At 45.1% G+C, this 22,249-nt stretch overlaps 1 protein-coding gene across 4 annotated transcripts in view; it reads left to right on the top strand.

The window, feature by feature from the left end:
* LOC310864845 (fibroblast growth factor 12-like) overlaps positions 1-22,249 on the top strand; it is a 118,354-nt gene that overhangs the window by 59,704 nt on the left and 36,401 nt on the right. Inside the window, exon 1 of one of the 4 annotated variants that reach the window (XM_083773643.1) lies at positions 9,960-10,559. The exons of the other annotated variants lie outside the window; for them this stretch is intronic. Within the exon in view, the coding sequence (XP_083629769.1) occupies positions 10,469-10,559 (91 nt within the window). The 5' untranslated portion in view covers positions 9,960-10,468. Of the gene's footprint in view, positions 1-9,959; positions 10,560-22,249 lie in introns of those variants that run through there. 4 annotated transcript variants of the gene reach the window in all.

Raw genomic sequence — 22,249 nt, 5'->3', positions numbered from 1 at the left:
GGCATTAAAAACATCAGTTGCATCTTTCCAGTCCAGTTTCAGGCTTTTATTTGTGTAAGTTCCAAAAGGTTGCCTGCTTCCACGCAGCATTATGTGATGCGTTTTTGTCACATTATAGACCAGGGGTTTTCAACAGGTGGTCCGTGGACCACTGGTGGTCCGTTGAGGTATTGTATGTGGTCCCTGACCATGCATTTAGCAATGTAGCAAAGTGAAGATTTTGTATTTTCTTCCACGGAACAGTGCACTAATCCGTCTGTGCACTGTTCCGTGCACTGTTCCGTGCACTGTTCCGTGCACTGTTCTGTGGAAGTGCGTCAATGTTATCAGAATTGCTGGGAAGTCTGAGGTTAATAAATTCCACAGAAAAGGCAGTTAGAATCTCAAGAAGGGTGAAGTGTACCAGCTTGCCTGATTGAGTCATCATTATTAGGAAATGTTAATGTGCCCATATAATCATGTCAGCATGTGCTATATCTTGCACGTATTTGCCATTTTTACTATATACAGTATATATTACTATTTCTATTATTAAAATAGTTCAAATCGCCGATAATAGCCATAATGTATGGATGTAGATCTGCTAGTTGAACTATTTTAAAATATTTTTCAAGATAGTAAAATATGGAGAAAAAAAAGTTTAGGGATAAAGGTTAAGGCACGCCAAAGATAGGGCCACATGTGTCAGTACTGTATATCAGTTAAGTCCGTGGACCATCGTTTGAGAAACAGTATAAGACATGGGATGCATTCCATAGCAAGTGTTACGAAAGCACTAATCTTAGCCCATATCCCATTACAACACAACAGTGGTCCCCAGGTTGATTCTTAGTCATGGTGGTGGTCCCTGGTGCACAATCAGTTGAAAACCCCTGTTATAGACTCTCAAACAAGGTGGTTTCTTACGCTAAATACACATTTTATATTTTGTACAATATTTTTCTTTCCGGTATGATAATTCAACATTTCCCATCTGGCAACATCTGTTGGTGTCAACATCTGTTGGTGTGAGGATTTTACAGATTGGTGCCAAATAAAATAATGGTAAAGGGCTGGGCCTTTATTTTATTTGGCCGGACTCGAGACAGTGCACATTAATGAACACAAGACAGGTGGAGCAAGTGTAAATATAGTCAAAGCTGCTTTCCATCCATAGTCCCCCCCCCAAAAAAAACCCAAACAAACAAGACAAGAAACAATACAGACATTACAATATACAACATAACTTACACTCAAGGTACATCAACAATTAGCAATAGGCATAGAATCAAATTTAGAGTGGGCCTACAGTACTCTATACAAATATTATTAGCCTATATGATCGCAGATCTGGTTGTCTTTCTTTGTTTTAATTGTCCTGTTTTAATTGGCTTCGTGCATTCAGGGCTCTCCTGGGAGACGGTTCCAGTCCAAACAACCTTTCATGGAGAGAACCTTTTTTCCAAAGGTGGTCCACTATGGCCCCTCATCTGTCCTTGAGGTTGAGAATCAATGGTTTATATGGGGAGGAGCAACTGCAACCTTCTCCGCTGCATCATTACAATTTACAATGTAGGCATCGCTCTGGAGGCTTAATCCAGAGCGATGTACATTAAGCAAGAACAAAAACATGGCGATACACGGATACATACAGTACATAAAAACTATAGTTATTATGAATCATACGTAAGCTAATAACATAACAGTGGAATATCTATATGATGAAAGATACTACCGTTATCTGTAACAGGGACTTTTGCATGATACCTAAAAGAATGGAGCAGGGTATCTTTAATTACAGGTACTAGACCTGTACGTGCCCGTCGGCCACCGGCCTACTTGAGAACGATGCAACTTTGGAACCTAATAATACCCGTTGTCAACTTGCCATAGCACCCGTTTTAACTGTCGGTCTGTGTCCCACATGGAGATCTCTGTTGTGTCTGCCTGTCTCTGAAGAGGGCAAACTGACCGACTGTGTTTAGGCTCATTATAGGCCCACTGGCAGAGGGGATTCCCACTGAGGGGATTCCCACTGGCAGAGCCTGACCAGAGCCTTTTGTGGTGGTTCTGGAGAACCGTGGGTCCGACCGACTCGATACCAGGCACTACACTCCCTGGGTGTGGACCGCGTGTGTTGAATTGGGGCAAACGGTTCTCGAGTTACGTGCATTACAGTAAGTTTGCAGGAGTGGTCCTTTTTGAACAAAATACTGCAAATCAAGAAGGCATGCTGCCCAGGCCGTGGCGTAACGGTCTGGGCACCGGACTGGTAATCCAGTCGCAGTGTGCCGCGGGTTCGACTCCCGGACCCGACACGGCCTTTACTGCATGTCATCCCCCCATCTCTCTCCCGTTTCCTGTCAGCCTACTGTCTGTCCCTTCAAAAATCAATAAAAGGCGTAAGCCGCAAAAAAATATCTTAAAAAAAAAAAAAAAGAAGGCATGCTGCATCCGATTACGGTTTAACATCGCCCTGTTATAACACTACCAGTAGGATGATCTTTTCTAACCATTTGTTTATATAACTCCTAAATATTTTGTCCAAATATCACACAAATCGGTACACATTATCTCTATAGTCAAGTGATCAAGACTGATTGCTGGTTTGATAACCTATTGACCTGTGCTCCGAGCAGCACTTTTTCTAATTGCTTCTGGTTTTCTCTTCAATCAGGCAACACTGGTCTCAATTGAAATCGAGTCTACATAATTTAAAATGTCAGACCTTTAAAGACTCAACCAAACTCCCATCTGTTTGCCGGAATGGAGTAAGACCTCACAAACTCGCCTCACTGACCATTTATATCTCGGAAGGAACATTATAGCTCCCACCTCCTGAGAAGGGAATTGTGACCAGTGGTGGAAAGTAACTGAATACATGTCTCTCTAGGTATTTTGAGGTATTTGTACTTTACTTGAGTACCGGTATTTACATTTACATTTATTTCTACTTTTCTTTTTTTACTTGAAAACATTAGTATTACAAAGCATACATGAACCTTATATACAGCCTTATATACATTTCAACTATTTGAAAATAGCCAATCTACGACACATTGTGAACTTGCAGATCTGCTATTTTCTAAAGATTTGTATGCATTTGAAAATTTGAAATGGGACATTCTGGACAGTGAGTACTCTTGCTTTTGGTACTTTAAGTACATTTTGATGCCAATGTTTTTGTACTTTTACTCAAGTACAATTTGAATTCCGGGCCTATTTCTATATTGCAGTAACTTTACTTAAGTATGTGTATGTATGTGAGTACTTTTTCCACCACTGATCGTGACCATATTCTTGCCAGGCATGGTGGTGTTGACTCCTGAGGTGCAGGGTTCTGAGAAGCACATGGTCCTCCTGATCCAACCAACTAATCAGTAACTTTAGTCAGGGAATGGACTGTGTTGTTGGATGGAGGGAGAGACCAGCGAGTTGGCGAGATTGGGTGTCCTAATATTCTAAGTTGTCCAGATGGACAGCTCCCTGTCCATCCCTTGTGTGTGTGTGTGTGCGTGCGTGCGTGCGTGCGTGCGTGCGTGATGTGTTGCTGACAGGAGCAGTGTGTATGTGTGTGTGAGGGGTATTTTGTTCACATTAGTCAGCAGCAGTTACACTCACAGATGCAACTTCTAGTGGACAGACAGACAGACAGACAGACAGACAGACAGACAGACAGACAGACAGACAGACAGACAGACAGACAGACAGACAGACAGACAGACAGACAGACAGACAGACAGGCAGACAGACAGACAGACAGACCACGTGTGTCCAAAACGGTTACTTTTGAGGAAATGGAGGGGGAAAAGAAGTGGAAAAACGTTATAATATTTACTCTGAAACTGTGGTGGTGAAGATACAGTACGTACATTGTGGTATGTGCAGGATAATCGGTGTTGTAGGGTGTTGTATTGTAGAGACATGCTCAACTGCTGCCCACCTCAGGGCAGGGGTCTTAAACTCTCTTTTGTCTGACACATCGACTGCAGCATTCTGCCATCGGTACCGTCTACACTCTACAGTATCTCCGAGACCTACATATAGGTGTGTGGGTGTGAGCTAGCAGGCATCCTCTCAGTGATGGCCTGGCATTTCAGTGTTGTTGCTAGAATTAGAACAGCTTTGTTCTACCCAAGGAAGGGTCCACACTCCCCACACACACACACACACACACACACACACACACACTGACAGTGTAAATATTTTAGTACTGTATGTTTGTGCCCAGGGCGGTTTGTTGTTGGTTCACGCAAGACTTGAGTTTGAAAAGACTGACCTGTCAGAGAGACACATTATCTCCCTATCAAAATAAAAGAAGAACATATAAACCCCACAGACACACAACCAGATGGCGTCTTGCATTGTCATGGGAAAAATAACCCATCATAACATTAAAGTCCATAGACTTCATAGATCTACAAGCTCACAATCCGTCACGGACGCAGTGCATTGTATGCTTGTAGATAGGCTATTTTGGCCGCGTGACACCGTTGTACAACGGATCATAAATTAAGCATGACTTCTGAGTCTACCAAAATAGAGGACATGCTTTAGCAACCGACAAATACCTGAGGAACAACTGCTTGGTTTCAAACTGACACAGACATACAGACAGACAGAGAGACAGTGTGTTATGATTCGTTACTGCAGTGTGTTCCGTCGTCTTCTATCCAGCGACAGTAGAGGACATGAGGTTGATGATGATGATGATGATGATGATGACGACGAGGCCACATCTCAGAAGAAGATTCTGGACCATGGTGAGTCTCTCTGACTCATTCAACTATAATATGCAACAACACACGACTTTGAATTGGACCATGGTGAGTCTCTCTGACTCATTCAACTATAATACGGCTTAATACGCAACAGCACACCACTTTGAATTGAATGTGTAAACCTCTGTTCTGTTGTTAGCTTGAGGATCCAGTGGTGGAAGAAGTACTAACATGACGTATTATACTTTATATTAAAAGTAGCAATACCACAATGTAGAAATACTGCTGTTACAAGTAAAGGTCCGGTAATCAACACTAAAAGCACAACTTTTGACTTTGATTGGCATCAAAATATCCTTAAGTACTAAAAGTAAAAGTAATGTTATGCACATTGTCCCAAGTTTCCAAATGTATAGAATCTTTTGAAAATAGCATATCTACAAGCTCACAACACTTTAGGATGTGTGAGCTTGTAGATCTGGTTATTTTCAATTAGCCAACACACACACACACACACACACACGCACGCACGCACGCACGCACGCACGGCGCACGCACGCACGCACGCACACACGCACGCACGCACGCACGCACGCACACACACACACACACACACACACACACACACACACACACACACACACACACACACACACACAATGCATCAAGCTTACACATGTATGTTTATGGCTGTCGTGTGGCCTCACATGATTGATTGATTGAATACTTACAGTTTGCAAAAAGTACAGAGGTGCAGTTATACAACTAGAAAAAGTGCCCTTTTGGGCACAGGTCTCCACCAGGATTTCTTCCTCAGCCTAGTGGGAATATGCGTGCACAGTTTCATCGCAATCGGACGCTGCGTTGAGGAGTTGTGGCGATTTGTACAAAGCGGGCTACTCCTGAAAACTGTAGGAGCCAACCGTGGCCAATAAGGATGGAATATGAGAAATCAAACAAACCTGTCTTGATCACATGACTATGGAGATCATGTGTACCGATTTGCGTGAAATTTGGATAAAATCTGAAGGAGTAATAATAGAAAATGTGTTTTACATATGTCGGCCTCCTGGTGGCGCTATAAAGAGCAGATGTGAAAAATTCCAGGCAAAGGTTTTTCCTTGGCCTCTAGGGAGTTGGCATACAAAGTTATCCACAGATCCGTGCAGTTAGAGGTAAAAACACTTTTCGGCCAGTTATAGCGCCACCTTGAGGCTGAGTTGAAATTGTTCATGTGGCATTTCGTCCTCGGCCTAGTGGGAATGTGGGTGAACAATTTCACGGAAATCACGCGATGTGTTCATGATTTGCAGCATTTTGTTTGAAACTGAGTACTCCTGTGAACTTTGGAAGCCAATCTTAACCAATCAGGATGGAGTCTGAGAAATCTGAAAGACCGGTTTCGTTGAATGGCTCTAGAGAGACTGCGTACCAATTTGCGTGATGTTTGGACAAAATCTGTAGGTGTACTGTGCAAAAACTTGTTTTGCACAAAGCGGCCTCCTGGTGGCGCTATAACAGGCCGTTCTGGAAAGTTTGGGGCAGAGGTTCATCGTTGGCATCCAGGGAGTGTGTGTGCAAAATTTGGCATCGACCGGGTTAACGGTGGCCGAGATTAGCTGCTCACGGACACACACACGGACACACGGACACACGGACGGACGGACAGACGGACGGACGGACGGAGTGCAAAACATACTCTCCCCCCATGCCTTCGGCCTGGTGGAGACAATAATGCTAAAAGGCTAACTCAAAAAGCCCTGAGGAATTGTTTCCATAGAACACCGAAGTCTGACGTCAATATCAGTAGAGGGTGCAAATCCACAGGTTCATGTACTTTTTATTTGCATTGTAATCCCCATTGAGGGGATAATAACTGTATGAAAAATAAACAAATCATCCAGGCCGTTTCACTCATATGGATATGAAGAATCAACTGACTGAGAGAAAACGCTATTGTTACTGCTACTGAATTAGTAAAATTACAGAAAACCCCCCAAAAAACAGAGTGACTGACTGTCGCAAACAATACAGAGACAACTCCCTGACAATAACACTGAGACAGCTTGTTTATTTTTGGACCACAACGACTTTAAGATGAGCCCATGTTATTCTCCATAGAGCAATTACTTCCGTGAACCAGGGGAATCGAGGGGACGAGCGAGTGACGTCAGGGCTTCGGCACTCTATTGTGGTCCTATTTATTCAATTCATGCATATACAATATTAAACAAGAAATCACCAACAGTGGGAGGTAATTTATTTTGGCAAGCTAGAAGAATTGCTTACAGGTTTTCATGGTGGGGTAGGGAGTAACACTTTGTGATGGCTGATGGTAGGGCATTGCACATTTTGGTGGCATAATAGTAGAATGCATTCCCCTGCAGATTGTGCCGAATCTGGGGGGAATGAGATCAATCATGCTCTTTCTGGTGTTGTGCCCGTGAGCGTTTCTCACTCTTTTTTAGTAGTTTGACAGGTGCATGTCTCTCCTCTCCTCTCCTCTCCTCTCCTCTCCTCTCCTCTCCTCTCCTCTCCTCTCCTCTCCTCTCCTCTCCTCTCCTCTCCTCTCCTCTCCTCTCCTCTCCTCTCCTCTCCTCTCCTCTCCTCTCCTCTCCTCTCCTCTCCTCTCCTCTCCTCTCCTCTCCTCTCATGTGTTGGTCATTGATATGACGTCACACAGCTTAGTTGTGGTTTATAAATACTACATGCTGTGTTTCTCACCTTCTCTCTTATTGCTGTGTCTTATTTCTCACTTCACAAATATCTCCACATGCAAATTAAGCTCCCCTGGCAAATAAATTAAATTAAAACCCAAACTTATACCAATCATGATGCCACGCCCTGTCTCCAACCCCCTGTCTCCAACCTACATCTAACATCTCTCTGTCAAACTCTCTCTCACACACACACACACACACACACACACACACACACACACACACACACACACACACACACACACACACACACACACACACACACACACACACACTCTCTCTCTCTCTCTCTCTCTCTCTCTCTCTAGACAGCTGCATGCGGCTGTGTCTTCTGAAGGCTGGCTCCCCCTAGTGGTCAAATACAGTGGAGACATTGTAACAGGTGTTTACAGACAATTGCATCACATTCTGTGGAAAATATGAAAACAATTACAGAAGCAAATAGAAAACTCCATTCAGTGTCCTGTACAGGTCCACATGAAAACATTGTTTGTTTGTGTGTGTGTGTGTGTGTGTGTGTGTGTGTGTGTGTGTGTGTGTGTGTGTGTGTGTGTGTGTGTGTTGTGTGTGTGTGTGTGTGTGTGTGTGTGTGTGTGTGTGTGTGTGTGTGTGTGTGTGTGTGTGTGTGTGTGTGTGTGTGTGTGTGTGTGTGTGTGTTTTGATTGATTGAAATATGTATTAACAGTTTGCAGAATTACAGTACATTTCAAGCACACACTCAATACAAAGACTGTGAGTGGACGACCCAATTAAGCATTACACTTTTTTACAAGAGGGTCCACCTTGTTCAATTCATCAAAAACATTTAGAGACGTACAAATAGACACTTCTATATAGTCAAAAAACAGAACAGGAATTCATCATAAAGGAGGTAAAAAGGGAAAAGAAACATATAGTGAGGGGGAAAAGGGGTGGGCGGTGGGGGGAATTCAGATTTTACGGGCCAGTTTCAAATTGCAGCCGCACCAAATTGGTGCCCTTTGAGAGCGGTTTTGAAGGAGTCAAGCGATTTGCATCATGTCTTAATGACTGTTGGTAGGGTGTTCCACATTTTGGTGGCAGGAGCGAAAATAATTTAGTCCCTTGTTTGAATCTGGGTTGTACATGGTTCGTTGCACTCCCTCTGGTGTTGTGGGTGTGGACTTCGTTAACATTAAGGAAGTATTTAGACAGGGATGGGTATCTTGGTGGTGTATCGAATCTTGTGGACCATGACCCATTGCAAGATGCTGTACTATCGACCCTAAGCCATTCCAGCCTGTGTGTGTGTGTGTGTGTGTGTGTGTGTGTGTGTGTGTGTGTGTGTGTGTGTGTGTGTGTGTGTGTGTGTGTGTGTGTGTGTTTTATAATGCCCCCCCCCCCCCCCACACACACACACACACGCCTAAACCCCATCATCTCCATGAGAGAGAGAGAGAGAGAGAGAGAGCAATTTAGAGTTGCAATTTAACACAGGACATATTGTACAAACCAAAGCTGAGAACATTTGGTACGATAAAAAACTGTTACGCCAGTGAAAAGTATGTTTGTGCCCCATTATCCAAAAGACAAAGATCCCTATGTGCCCAACTTCGTTCTGGGATCTTGCCCTTGCACCTTGAGACTGGGAGGTATAGAGGAGTTACAGAAGAAGAACGTATTTGCACCTATTGTGATATAAATTATATTGAGAATGAGTTCCATTTTCTTTTCTATTGCCTGTTGTATCATGAGCTACGTCAAAAGTTATTAAGATGTTTTTGCTCTGTTTTTGTTTTTATCAAATACTTGGTGTAACTTCTGTGTGGGAAGTGAACGTGATATTGTTTATTTATGTTGTTGGTGTCTTATAATCCCGTAAGGGATGGGTCTTAACAACAAGACACGAAAATAAAAAATCATTTATTCATTCATTCATTCATTCACAGCTTCCTCTGTTTACACATTTCTTTATTCCCATTTATATAGGCTATATAACATTGAATATTTTAGTGTACATACTCATACATTGTTTTGTTAACGTTGTTTTGTTCCACTTTAGCTATGCCATTCTAAACGTAGACTATAGGCCTACTGCTTTCTCAGCCAAATATAAATACCTTTTGAATTGAAATTGAATGAGAGAGAGAGAGAGAGAGAGAGAGAGAGAGAGAGATAGAGAGGCCAGCTAGGGAGATTGAATTGATTGATTGTGTGTGTGTGTGTGTGTGTGTGTGTGTGTGTGTGTGTGTGTGTGTGTGTGTGTGTGTGTGTGTGTGTGTGCGTGTGCGTGTGCGTGTGTGTGTGTGTGTGTGTGTGTTTGCGCGTGCGAGAGAGAGAGAGAGAGAGAGAGAGAGAGAGAGAGAGATTGGCGATAGCAGGGTGCTCAACTGCTCATTAAGCTTAATTTATAGGTCTCTACCATGTGAGCCTTGTGAGGCGTGGTGAACAGGTCACGATGCGACACACCGCTGTACTACGGATTATAAATCACCATCACCATGGCTTCACAGTCTGAACTGTAGCTACATTGAGTCTCCAGGGCGTGATTTTGATAGGCTACTGTGATAATTCACTGACGTCCTGGATTGCAGCTAGAATGAAGGGGTGACTGGACCAATGGATGGATGGAAGTGTCAGTGTCTGTGTGGATGGATGACTATAGATGACTGGATGACTGGCTGGGTGAATGTTATGTATTAATGCCTGCTGCCTCTTCAATGAGACCGCGACTCGAGATGATCCGGACCGCCTCTCGTCCTGGCTCCAAGCCTCATCAAGTCATTCCTCTCCACCATGGACTTCTGTCCCCTGCTGCTCCGCCGCCATGCAATCACAATCACCATGTAGTGGTTTCTACAACGCCCGTACTACACTTCAGACGAGGAGACTATACCTGTCCTACCTGGCTACCGTACCCGCGCCGTGTTCTGTCCGGCGAGGCAACTTCACTAAAAATCGCTCTTGGGGGAATCGGGCTTCTCCGACTTTGCGGCTGATTGATCATCGATCGGTTCAATTCCTCTCAGCTGATGCATTATTGATTGGTGGTCCGCTGTTGATGTGACTGCCCATTTCCCCGCACATTCAATGAAGATATTGAAGCTTGCTCTCCTAAAGAAAGGCGCTCTTATGCTGCAGTGTCTCTGTGGGAGACGGTCAAAAGACAGCACATCTGACGGTGCGTGTAGCCTGCCCTATAGCCTACTGTACGTGTTTGTTGTCTTTGATTCATGCATATGTTGTTGATGGCTTCAATGGCTTGGTGTGTGTGTGTGTGTGTGTGTGTGTGTGTGTGTGTGTGTGTGTGCGTGTCTGCGTGCGTGCGTGTACTGTAGTATAGAAAGTTCTTCAGTTTGCTGTCAGGCATAAACAAGCTTAATTATCTCTCAGCACCACTGTAAAGTAAAAGTTGAGTGTAGAGACATTATTTTATAAGCAGCTTATTTTTGTTTATAATAATTATACTGTATGTATATAAACAAATTGATGCACAAAAAAAAGCTAGGCTATTGAAAATAATTGACTAAATTGGATGTAGTTTTTTATTTTGTATTGATTGAATGCTTTATTAGTCAGCAATGTAAACAGCATGTACAGTCAGACTTTATAGGCTAAAGGATAACGCAAAATACTCCCGGGGTATTGTTTCCATTGTGGTCCTATGCTCCTATACTGTATATTGTGTATATCTAATGTTTCTGTCTCCCTCCCTCTCTTGAATGGTTGTCTGGACTGTCTTGTATTATAATAAGGGAGAACATAATAATGGTAGAGGTTAAAAATGGAAACACAATGGCATGAAAAACTAAATCTATTGTCAAATATATTTTACTGCATGGGTACTTTTTTCCTTTCTCTCCCATCGGGAGTCGAGCCTGCGGCACACTGCCAGACTGGATTACCAGCCAAGGTGCCTGGACCACTGAGCCATGGCCCAGGCCCCCATCCTCTCTCTTGAATGGCGCTGAACGTGTTTTCAGAAAAACAAAACACAACACTGTCGTGTTTTTCGTTTGAATCCTTTGTTTTGTTGCTTTTAGTCCTTTTTTGTCTTAGGTGATTTGTGTGCCCGCCTCGGAGACATTACTCAAATGTGACCTTGTGTGCTTTGGCCTCAACAAATTGTGTTATCACACTCTCCATAGCCACTGGCTTTCTTTTGTCATGCTCAATGGAGGGAACACAAAGGGCAGACAACCTGTCCTGTTTGACATGGTTGATCTAAGGTTAGTTTTAATGAGCCTCAAGGATGAAAAACATCTCTTACCTGAAGAGGGAGATCGAGTGAGAAGCAGGAGGGCTATGCATTGAGCATAAAAATTGTACTGTACACAAATACAATGTCATCAACACAATTGTATGGGGGAGTTATAGTAGCCTAATAGCCTAGTTGATATTTTATGACAATGGTTGGTCTTTCTGGCATCTTGTAGTTCATTGAGAGGGGGTCCATTTGGTTCCATTTGAGCCTTAATTAGTATATTATTAAGACCAATATGGCTGTTTTGCATAGAGCCTATTACAGGCAAACATATGGAATATAAAAAACCCTGTTTGACGGTCATTATCACATCACTCACGAGACCATTTTACCTAATTTGGTGTGTGTGTGTGTGGACCTATGACACTGATAGATTTGTGGCATCCTCTATGGTTGGAAGTGAAATTGCTTTAGGCTCTGCCTTGTTTGTTTAGAGGCCCCTCAATGTGTGTTTCAAGTTTGGAGTAGATCAACCAGGCGATGTTTTCGCCTCAGTCAGTCATGTTAATCAGCTGGTCTGTGTGTGTGTGTGTGTGTGTGTGTGTGTGTGTGTGTGTGTGTGTGTGTGTGTGTGTGTGTGTGTGTGTGTGTGTGTGTGTGTGTGTGTGTGTGTGTGTATGCACGTACCCGCCGTTGGACTGATCGATGTGAAACTGCATGTACAGGAGGTTATGGAAGAACCTCGCTCTCTATAGTCACGGGATGAAGACACATCTGTCAGATTTGCCAGATTCCATTCTGATTGGCTACGATTGCAAAGTTTGGAGTGGCCCGTTTTGCACAAAATGCCACACATCATTAACGCAGCATTTGATTGCCATGGAACTTAGCTCGTACATTCCCACAAGACACCCTAATTGTTTTTAATCAGCCTCATGGTGGCACTGTAACGTTTTGGCCTATAACTCTTGAATTGTATGTCCTTCAATTCAAATGATGTTACCCCTGGATAGAGGTTTGAGATGGAGGTTTAGGGATACAGGTTGGTTTAGAGATAGAGTTAGAGACGAGTTAGAGGTTGGTTTAGAGAGAGTTTTGATGTACAGTAGAGGTGAAGAAATACTGTAGTGCTAGAGTTGGTTCCTTGGTGGGTTCCAAATGCACCCTTAATACAGGTCTATACATCTGAGAGGGTACAAATGAAATGGATGGTCCGTATTTGGTTCCTTTTAGACACTGTCATTGTTATAGATAGATCTTTATTTGTCATTGCAACATGTACAACGAAATTAAAAGTGCCACTGCCAACCAATCAGTGCATCATATCACAAAACAACATGAAGCTAAAACAAAACACACATGACTTCCTGTTATTGCACAACCCCTGTAGCACTATAGGCATATATATTGCACAAACATGTAATTGTAGCTGTTATTGCACAACAAACCCTTATTGCACTTAAGACAGCAGCAAAGAACAAAACATGTGTCGCAGCAACAGATCATTTCTTAGCTGCATTGAGAGCAACTACCGCTGTGGGATAGAAGCTGTTACTGAATCTGTTGGTCCCTGACTTGATCACTCTGTACCGTCTGCCTGATGGCAACAGTTCAAACAGTGAGTGACTGGGGTGGGAATGTGTTATGGGATGTGAAATGTAAAAGTTTGAGAAGTGCTGGTGTACAGATTACAGAGCCAGGAGTCAGTCAAACAGGTGGCGGAGTATCACATTTCTAATAGAGTTTGCAGCTTTTCCCCCTGCTAAACTCCTTTTTTTCCTTGGTCTGCTGCTGTGGCTGCACTTAATGAATCATGATGAGGCCCCTTTGGCCTTCAGGACTATAGAGGACAGATGCACCATGAGGCCCCTTTGGCCTTCAGGACTATAGAGGACAGATGCACCATGGTGTAGCTTATCTCAAATATACCCAAAGACAAATTATAAGGACTTGAATCCTATTGTTTTGAATCATGTGAAAGCCTCAAACCTAATGTCAAACTTCCACATGTGTTTCATGCAGGATAATTGAGTTTATCCAGAGCCTTTGAACAATGTAACACAGAAGTCTCATGATGTTAGATCTTCTCTTGGCCTCATCATAGTAGTGATAGGATTTAGGTTACAAATCACTGAAGTCGTATTTTTGAGTGGTGCAACCACTCCAAGGAACAGCAATGTCCTAACCTATGTGACTGACTGTCCCAATGTTTAGAGTACCAGTAGGGGCAGAAATGGTGCTGTTGTGCCAGAAACAGAGAGAGAGAGAGATAGTGTTGCACTGTTGCCTGCTAATTCCACAGAGAGAGAGAGAGAGAGAGAGAGGCAAGGGGAGAGGGGAGTTGCACCACTTTCTTTTTATTTGTACCAACAATCTAAGACCTATACAAAACCAAGTTAGATATCAGCACAGGAGAGACAGACAGGACAGAGCTGAGAGACAGACGGTGTGGGAGAGACAGACAGTAGGACAGCTGAGAGGGAGACAGTGTGCAAGAGATAGACGGTAGGAAAGCTGAGAGGGAGACAGTGTGCAAGAGACAGACAGTAGGACAGCTGAGAGGGAGACAGCCAGTAGGACAGCTGAGAGGGAGACTGTGCAAGAGACAGACAGTTGGACAGCTGAGAGGGAGACAGACAGTTGGACAGCTGAAAGGGAGCCAGTGTGCAAGAGACAGACAGTAGGACAGCTGAGAGGGAGACAGACAGTTGGACAGCTGAGAGGGAGACAGTGTGCAAGAGACAGACAGTAGGACAGCTGAGAGGGAGACAGTGTGCAAGAGACAGACAGTAGGACAGCTGAGAGGGAGACAGTGTGCAAGAGACAGACAGTAGGACAGCTGAGAGGGAGACAGTGTGCAAGAGACAGACAGTAGGACAGCTGAGAGGGAGACAGTGTGCAAGAGACAGACAGTAGGACAGCTGAGAGACAGACAGTGTGCAAGAGACAGACAGTAGGACAGCTTGGAGGGAGACAGTGTGCAAGAGACAGACAGTAGGACAGCTGAGAGGGAGACAGTGTGCAAGAGACAGACAGTAGGACAGCTGAGAGGGAGACAGTGTGCAAGAGACAGACAGTAGGACAGCTGAGAGGGAGACAGTGTGCAAGAGACAGACAGTAGGACAGCTGAGAGACAGACAGTAGGACAGCTGAAAGGGTAGCCTGGGCAGCATTCCATTTCGTGTTTATGATCCGGTCGGGAGCAGATGGTAACTTTCGTCATGTTGTAGTCAATGATTTGTAGTCATCTGGCAGGAAACCACAAGGCGGAATCAGTATTATGAATGGGTACTTTCTTATTCCGCCTTGTGGTTTCCTGCCTGATGACTACAAATCAGTGACTACAACATGACCTTCCGCTCCAGACCGGTCTGCGGTTCACACAGCAATTTTGGAACACAGACCAGGCTTTCCTCCGAGGTGGAAAGCCTGGTGACGTGAGATTACTGAAAGGGAGACAATGTGTGAGAGACAGAAAGTAGGACTGAAAAGGGAGACTATGTGGGAGAGACAGACAAGACACTTGAGAGGGAGACAATGTGGAAGAGACAGACAGTAGGAAAGCTTAGAGGGAGACAGTGTTGGAGAGACAGACAGTAGGACAGCTGAGAGGGAGACAATGTGTGAGAGACAGACAGTAGGACAGCTGAGAGTGTGCAAGAGACCGACAGTATAGGACAGCTGAGAGTGTGCAAGAGACAGACAGTATAGGACAGCTGAGAGTGTGCAAGAGACAGACAGTATAGGACAGCTGAGAGGGAGACCGTGTAGGACAGACCGGCATGTAGAACAGCTGAGAGGTAATATAGTATAGAAGAGACAGACAGGACAGCTGAGAGAGAGAGAGACAGAATATTAGAGACAGACAGGACAGCCGAAAGAGAGAGAGAAGTCAGAGAGTTCTGATTAACTTTCTCTGGTTCAATACGGGATTTGAACCCCCCCCCATCTCCAAGTTGTTGACAGTGATGTATTTAGGTTTCCAGTTTCCACTAATGTGAGATTCATCCTGTGGTTGGTCGACTCGTGTGGGTGGGACCTTCTCTTCTGGTCAGCTACCGTACACAGCAAACATTCTAGGTCGCATCATGTGATGATTATTGTATCAAAGCATCCATCTCAGTGAATCACCTGCCGAGCCTCGCCAAGCCTCGCCATGCCTCTCTGTGATTCGGTTTGAACGCTGGGATTAGATTTCATCATGGCCATTGCCTGGCAACAAACACAATTCCAGGCCAATAAGGAAGAGATTTTGCTAAATGTTGCGTAACATTTCCTGAAAGAAACAACACAAAGTTGTGACACAAGATGACGAGGAAGGTTTCTGTTTTCCACTCTAAGTCCTGTAGAATATAGTGGCACAACAGTAAATTGAACTAGTTATAAGATATAATATATGTGTGTATTTACTCTACATGGTCAAGTGGTTAGTTACGGTTAATTGGTCACTATACTATATATATATACAGTATATACATATATATACGTGTGTGTGTGTGTGTGTGTGTTTTTTTGTTTGTTATATACATTCTCGTCTTTGTCAGTTTGTCCAAAACTGTTACTTTTCAGGATTAAAAAATAGCAGATCAAAAAGCTCACAACACGTCACTTCGCGCCGTCTTCCGAGTTTATGGATATGCTACTTTTGACGCTGTAATATGATCAAGTATACGGCATTAATAATGTACGGGAAAAAATCACTTCTCTCGTTATTCTATTCATCAAAAAAGTTCCAATCGCTAAGAAAGTAATCGGTAGAACATAACAGTCACAGCTTCATATTTCTCAGTGCTTCATAATGTTCAACGGGCCAACGTTGCCACGCAACAGATATAATGCCATCTACTAAGCAGTTTTGAGGAATATTGCTCAGCAGCAAGATGTAATTCCAGAGTTTGGCCTTTTCTTTCGTCAGAAATGCTTTCTCTGCTGCTACTGTATCTGTTGCGTGGTGAACATGAGCTCATTGTGGATTATTGGAGCCTCCTGTGATTTGATTAAACTCTACAGACACTGTCCTGCCAGCTACTGTAAGTGGCCTTGTGGTTACAGTGCTCTGCTCTCAGACTGGGAGCTCAGGGGTTCAATCCTCAGCCAAGTCGGGTATCAAAGACGGGAGGTTTGTACACTAGCCAAAGACTGTACTGAAGTGAAAGTAGTCAGAATAAGAGTAAGGGAGTAGTAACAAACGAATAACGATTCACTCAACTCACGATAATATGATTCGAATCACAATAATAGGTTCACGATAAAATTTTTCACAATTTGTTGGACTGAAATTATTATTTATTTTACGATACTGTCTGTGCGTCTCTGTCTGTGCACTGCAGTCTGCATCAACCTTCTTTACCTGATGTTCTTCCTGCCCCGCCACTACACGTCAACACATGATGTATTGTAGGACGCTGAACAAGAGAGGGAGTTTAACCCGATTGCGCCCTCTGCTGTTTGGACCGCGATACATGTTTTAATCAGAAAATCAGGATTAACAGTGGTTTCAGCGCTATTTGGCTTGATCCTCTACCATACTGTAACGTTTCATAAACATGTGACTCATGTGGCAGAAGAAGACTTTTCATAAAACTGCAAGTTTCATTAGATCATAAAAGCTTTATTTTTTCACGTACAAACTTCTCTTATACTGGGTTTCTAGATATTGGTTTGAGTGTATATAATGTTTTCATATAATTCAAGTCAGGGGGTGTCTTGGACACAGCACTGTGTTTCACAATTCTCATATAAGATAGACTATAGCCCATCACACACCGTCTGCGACCGGCGCGCGTCAAAACAGCCGCCTCCATTATTTTCAATGAACCTATCGCACACCGGTGGCGTCTGACGCGCGCTGGCGCCTCGCCTGACGCGCCGATAGAACCAGTTCTATTTTCCAGGCGGCGCCGCGCAGCAACGCGTCGCGCTGCGTCGCGCTGCGTCGGACGGAGCCGGTGTGTGTTGGGCTCCACACACATTTTTGTTCAAGTCTGACCACTTGGGCAGCAATCAGCTGAGTGAAGCCCACAAACTTTGAAGAGGCATAGCCCATGAACCGCTTTACCGCCAGCAATATAACTTCAATACACATACGTCTCCTCACGATGAACAAATGTGGTATGGGATCGACCTTTGACCCGTATTCGTTAGACCTCCCACCATTTTGAAAAACTGTTAAAAGCAATCTACTCCTGGGATTTCTTTTATGAGCCAATGAATATTGCATCTTTATGGAAATTCTTCTTCTGCCCCTAATACATACATGCAGAGAAAAGAGAACGTTATGTCCAATAAGCTATTATTATGTGCTTTTGACAGCAATGTGACACTATACAAATACTAGGGAGGCAGATGAGACACTTTCCCCCAAAACTACACGACAAGTTAAAATGCCACGGAATTACATTAGACTAGACTAGCTGCAGATCACTAACTGTTTGATTTATAGCTGACACTAACTGTTTGATTTATAGCTGAGACATTGACGTCTGCTCTGCATCACTGCTTCTGCTGTTGGAATAGCAGTGGTAGTTTTAGCACTACTAATAGTTACTAATAGTTGTAGTAATCGTTGGAGTTGTTCCCTTACGGCGAATATGCCAGTCCCATATATTTGTAGGTCTATAAATGTTCGGATGAATTGAAAATGGTGGACCCTGTTGTAAACAAGTATAATGCCTAATCATTGACATTGATACTGCTATATAATAATTATTACTAATATTATTGCTGCTACAAAGAAATAGCATTTAAGCATAAAGACAGTCGCTCAAGATGTAGAACGGCCGTTTTGGAATGTTCCAGGTTCAATCCCCAGCTCCTCCTGGCTAGTGTCCTTGAGCAAGACAATGAACCCCTAATTGCTTCTGACGATCAGGTCGGTGCTTTGCAAGGTTTCCTCCGCCATCGGTGAATGTGAGGTTCTCTGTAAAGCGCATTGAATTGGAAGGCTCAGAAAGCCTGGAAAGGCACTATATAAAGTGATGCAGTCCATTTAGCAGTTGCCATTTACGTCACAAGGAGTGGAGGAGTGCACTGGCAATACTGGACTCAGAAAGAGCAGTTGTGTTCATTAGTTGTAATTACTATCAGTGGCAGTCACGTACCTCCTCCAGCCCCTAGCTGGCTGTAATGGGGCCATAAGCAGGGCTGTCTTTGCACATTTCATGTCTTGATTAGTCTGATCAGATTAGCTTAGATCTGATTTGAACTCGTTCCAATAGTGAGAGTTCTTTGCTTGGAGGTGGAGGTGTTGCAGTAGCTAGAGGGTATAGTGGTTCTCAAACGGTGTGTCAAAGCACACTTATTTTTGTGATATTGCAATATAGTACAACTAGAAGTTATGAATATTTTTATTTTACTATATCAGTGCTTCCATTTTCCAATATAGAGAGACAAAATGATAACCCCTAGGGATATATTTATTTTAACCACTTTAAAACTGGCATCTCTATTATAAGTAATTATAGGATTTTCTTTTCAAGATTAGAGCATTGGAAGTGGTCAAACTATGTTTAAAAGCATTGTTGTAATGACGATTTCCTATATTGGCAGGAGTCTAATGCTTGAGCCCAAGTATATTAGTTTGGGTACCTCTTTTTATATATAGCTTGAAAGTATATTATTTATTATATTATATTATTGCTTATTTGCTTCTGACTTGGCACTTCTTCGGTCTCACTCTGACTGAGAAGCCCCTGACTGCAGCTTGCAGATCGGGGAGGAGCTGATGGTGGGCGGAGTTAAACAGTGATTGTGGGTGTAGTTAAACCATCAACCCCTCCCATTCTGGGCAGGGTCGAACCATTTAAAAGTTCCCCCGCGGGCGTCCTACTGTTTCCGGGTACTACTAGCACTGACCCCATGAGTCGAAGCAGCAACAACTTCAGCAAACAGCAGTTACTATTCTTACTTACAGTTACTATTCTGTCCCTATCGGCTTCGTAACTCGGACGGCGCTGAGTCGGGTCTGACGGCCTTCGCACCGCTCGGCACGGCGACTCGCTCGGCTAGCGCCTCGCTCGGCGGTGCCTCACGGGGCTCATGGCCGCCAGACACGGCGCGCCTCCGTACTTATGGGAGGGGTTGATGGTTTAACTCCTCCCACCATCAGCTCCGCCCCGATCTGCAAGCTGCAGTCAGGGGTACTAGCTCTGACTGGCGCACTTAAGTTTATCTAAGCTCATCTCGCTCAAGAATCGCCTAAGGGTGGCGCCATTTCCATGGTGCCAACACAGAATAAATCCATATACTCACGAAACAATATTGATTGGTCGTGCAAACTGTCTGTCACGGCTGCAGCTGCGGGCCCCGCCCGGAGCCTTTAAAGCAGCGCACCAGCCGGAAAGACGTCATTCCTGCCTTTTTCTGCGCTGATACAGATATATATATTATATATGTATATATATATTTCTAGCTGCGTCTACACTGCGCTTGACCTACAAGACTCTTCCTTGTGTCGGAAGACCCTGGTTAGTTTTCTAGCCTTTATTACACCTCAGTGGACAGTTGGAAAACTAAACTAGGCAACATGGCTACTGGCGGTGACGCTACACAGCACAACCAGACCCAGGAGGACCCTCCAGCTAGACACTAGCTAGTTCCCAGCCGTCAGGCGTTAACTACAGCTTCTCTAGCTTCTTTTTGGCACGGTTGTTTTTGCTATCGAAGGCCACGGGCCTGCTCTACGCAACCCGCACTACCCAACGAACCGCCGCATCGCTCTGTGTCGTCAGACCTAAACAGCACCAGCCCGACGGCCGCGCTACGCGAGCCCCAGGCTTTGCAGCCTTCCCGTAGTCCGGCGCCTTTTCTTTCACACAACTAAACAGCTTCTCTGGCCACCACAGTTTCACAACGTGGTCCTCTCTGTTTAGACAGCTGATTTTCAGTGGAGCACCACGAGTCCTACTCTTCTACTCCACCACCACTTTTCTTCTTTTATAAATTTTATATTATAACTTAAAAGAGAAGTGCTTCTACAATGTCTTGAACTGCTGGTTCCTTCTTTAAGCTACAACTGTGCTTGACCTACAAGACTCTTCCCTGTGTTGGAAAACCCTGGTTAGTTTTCTAGCCTTATTACACCTCAGTGGACAGTTGGAAAACTACACTAGGCAACATGGCTACTGGCGGTGACGCTACACAGCACAACCAGACCCAGGAGGACCTTCAGCAGGGGTGACAACAGCCCTCCCGGGTTCCCGAGGACAGTCACTCTCGCTGCATGGTTTGCCTGGGTCTAGAGCATGCTCGCCAGGCTCTCGAGACCTCTGGTTTCTACCCCTGCTGCTTCTGCTTCGCAGACGGGGAGAAAAGCTGACGCATCTCCCGCGTCAAGAGTCACCAAGACAGGTCCCTGGTCCACACCTCCGAGCCCGGCTGTCCCGACCAGCCCCAAACCTCGAGGCCTAGGCCCACCACCTCGTCCTCTCTCTCCAGACCCCTCAACCTTGACGCGTCTCAGAGACACCATGATGAGTCCTTCCTGGGCTCCTCCCCTGCCAGGAAGGCGGCTCGGACCGCCAACAACAAGCTCCACACGCTCTTCACCACACTGGTAAACAGGCCTGTGGAGCCAGACCCAAGACATCAGCCAGGCCTCGCCGGCTGGCTCTGGGTGCTGCTTTCCCTCCAGCGGGATCTCGTCGGCCCACCAACGAGGCTCCCCCGAGCCGGGTGGTTGCGACAACGAGATGTCGGATGCAGTCCTAGGCCTCCACCGACAACTACCGCTACTACTACTTCACGCAGCGGCCAAAGGCACGAGTCTCACTCGACATGGTTCCCCAGCGACCCTTGACTACCGCCTGCTTCCCTCAACATTACAGGTATGTACATTGTGAAGCTAGGGTTGTTTAGCTGTTTAGCTAACTTTTTCGAGGTCGGGAGTAGCAACCTCGTTGGATGGCCGATGCCACCCTAGCATGCTTAGCATTCTAGATAGGCTGCTTTTCAAGGTGGACGACGGACAGCTCCCTCCTCCAAGAGCTCCCTCCGCACGCCAACCCCAACACACCAGCGGTGGTAGGGGTGGCCGCTCTGGCTCCAAGCCCCGCCAGGAGAGGGCAGGAGGCCAGCTGGCACCGTCCGGTGCCTCGGCCGACACCCCCAACCGTGACAGACGCCCGGCTGGGCGTGGCCACGGCCGCGGGCCCCATGGCCCCAGACGAGGCCTACGAGCTCTCAATCGGTACCTCAAGTCCTTCCGCTTCAAGATGCTGACAGCCAAGTCTCTTGTGCGCTCTATACGCCTGAACGACTGGTTCACATCTATAGACCTGAAAGACGCCTACTTTCACATCCCTATCTACCCACCTCACAGGAAGTTCCTGAGGTTCGGTTTCAAGGGGAAGGTGTACGAGTACACGGTTCTCCCCTTCGGGATGTCCCTGAGCCCCAGGGTGTTCGTCAAATGCACCGAGACGGCTCTGGCCACTCTGCGGCGACGAGGTCTACGTGTAGCAAGCTACATCGACGACTGGCTTCTGAGCGCGGGCTCGCCACAGGAGGCACTGTGGAACACCACTCGGGTGGTGTCCCATATGTCCTCCCTGGGGTTCACCATAAATCACGAGAAGAGTGTTATGGTGCCCGCCCAGTCGATCAACTTCATAGGCATAGCACTGGATTCAGTCTCCTTTACGGCTCGGTTGAGCCCGGAGAGGATCGAC

Source organism: Protomyctophum parallelum (assembly GCF_964188405.1).
Source record: "Protomyctophum parallelum genome assembly, chromosome: 9".
In the NCBI taxonomy this organism is placed as follows: domain Eukaryota; kingdom Metazoa; phylum Chordata; class Actinopteri; order Myctophiformes; family Myctophidae; genus Protomyctophum; species Protomyctophum parallelum.
Note: the sequence above shows the minus strand (reverse complement) of the source record. Positions and strands in the feature narration are given on the sequence as shown.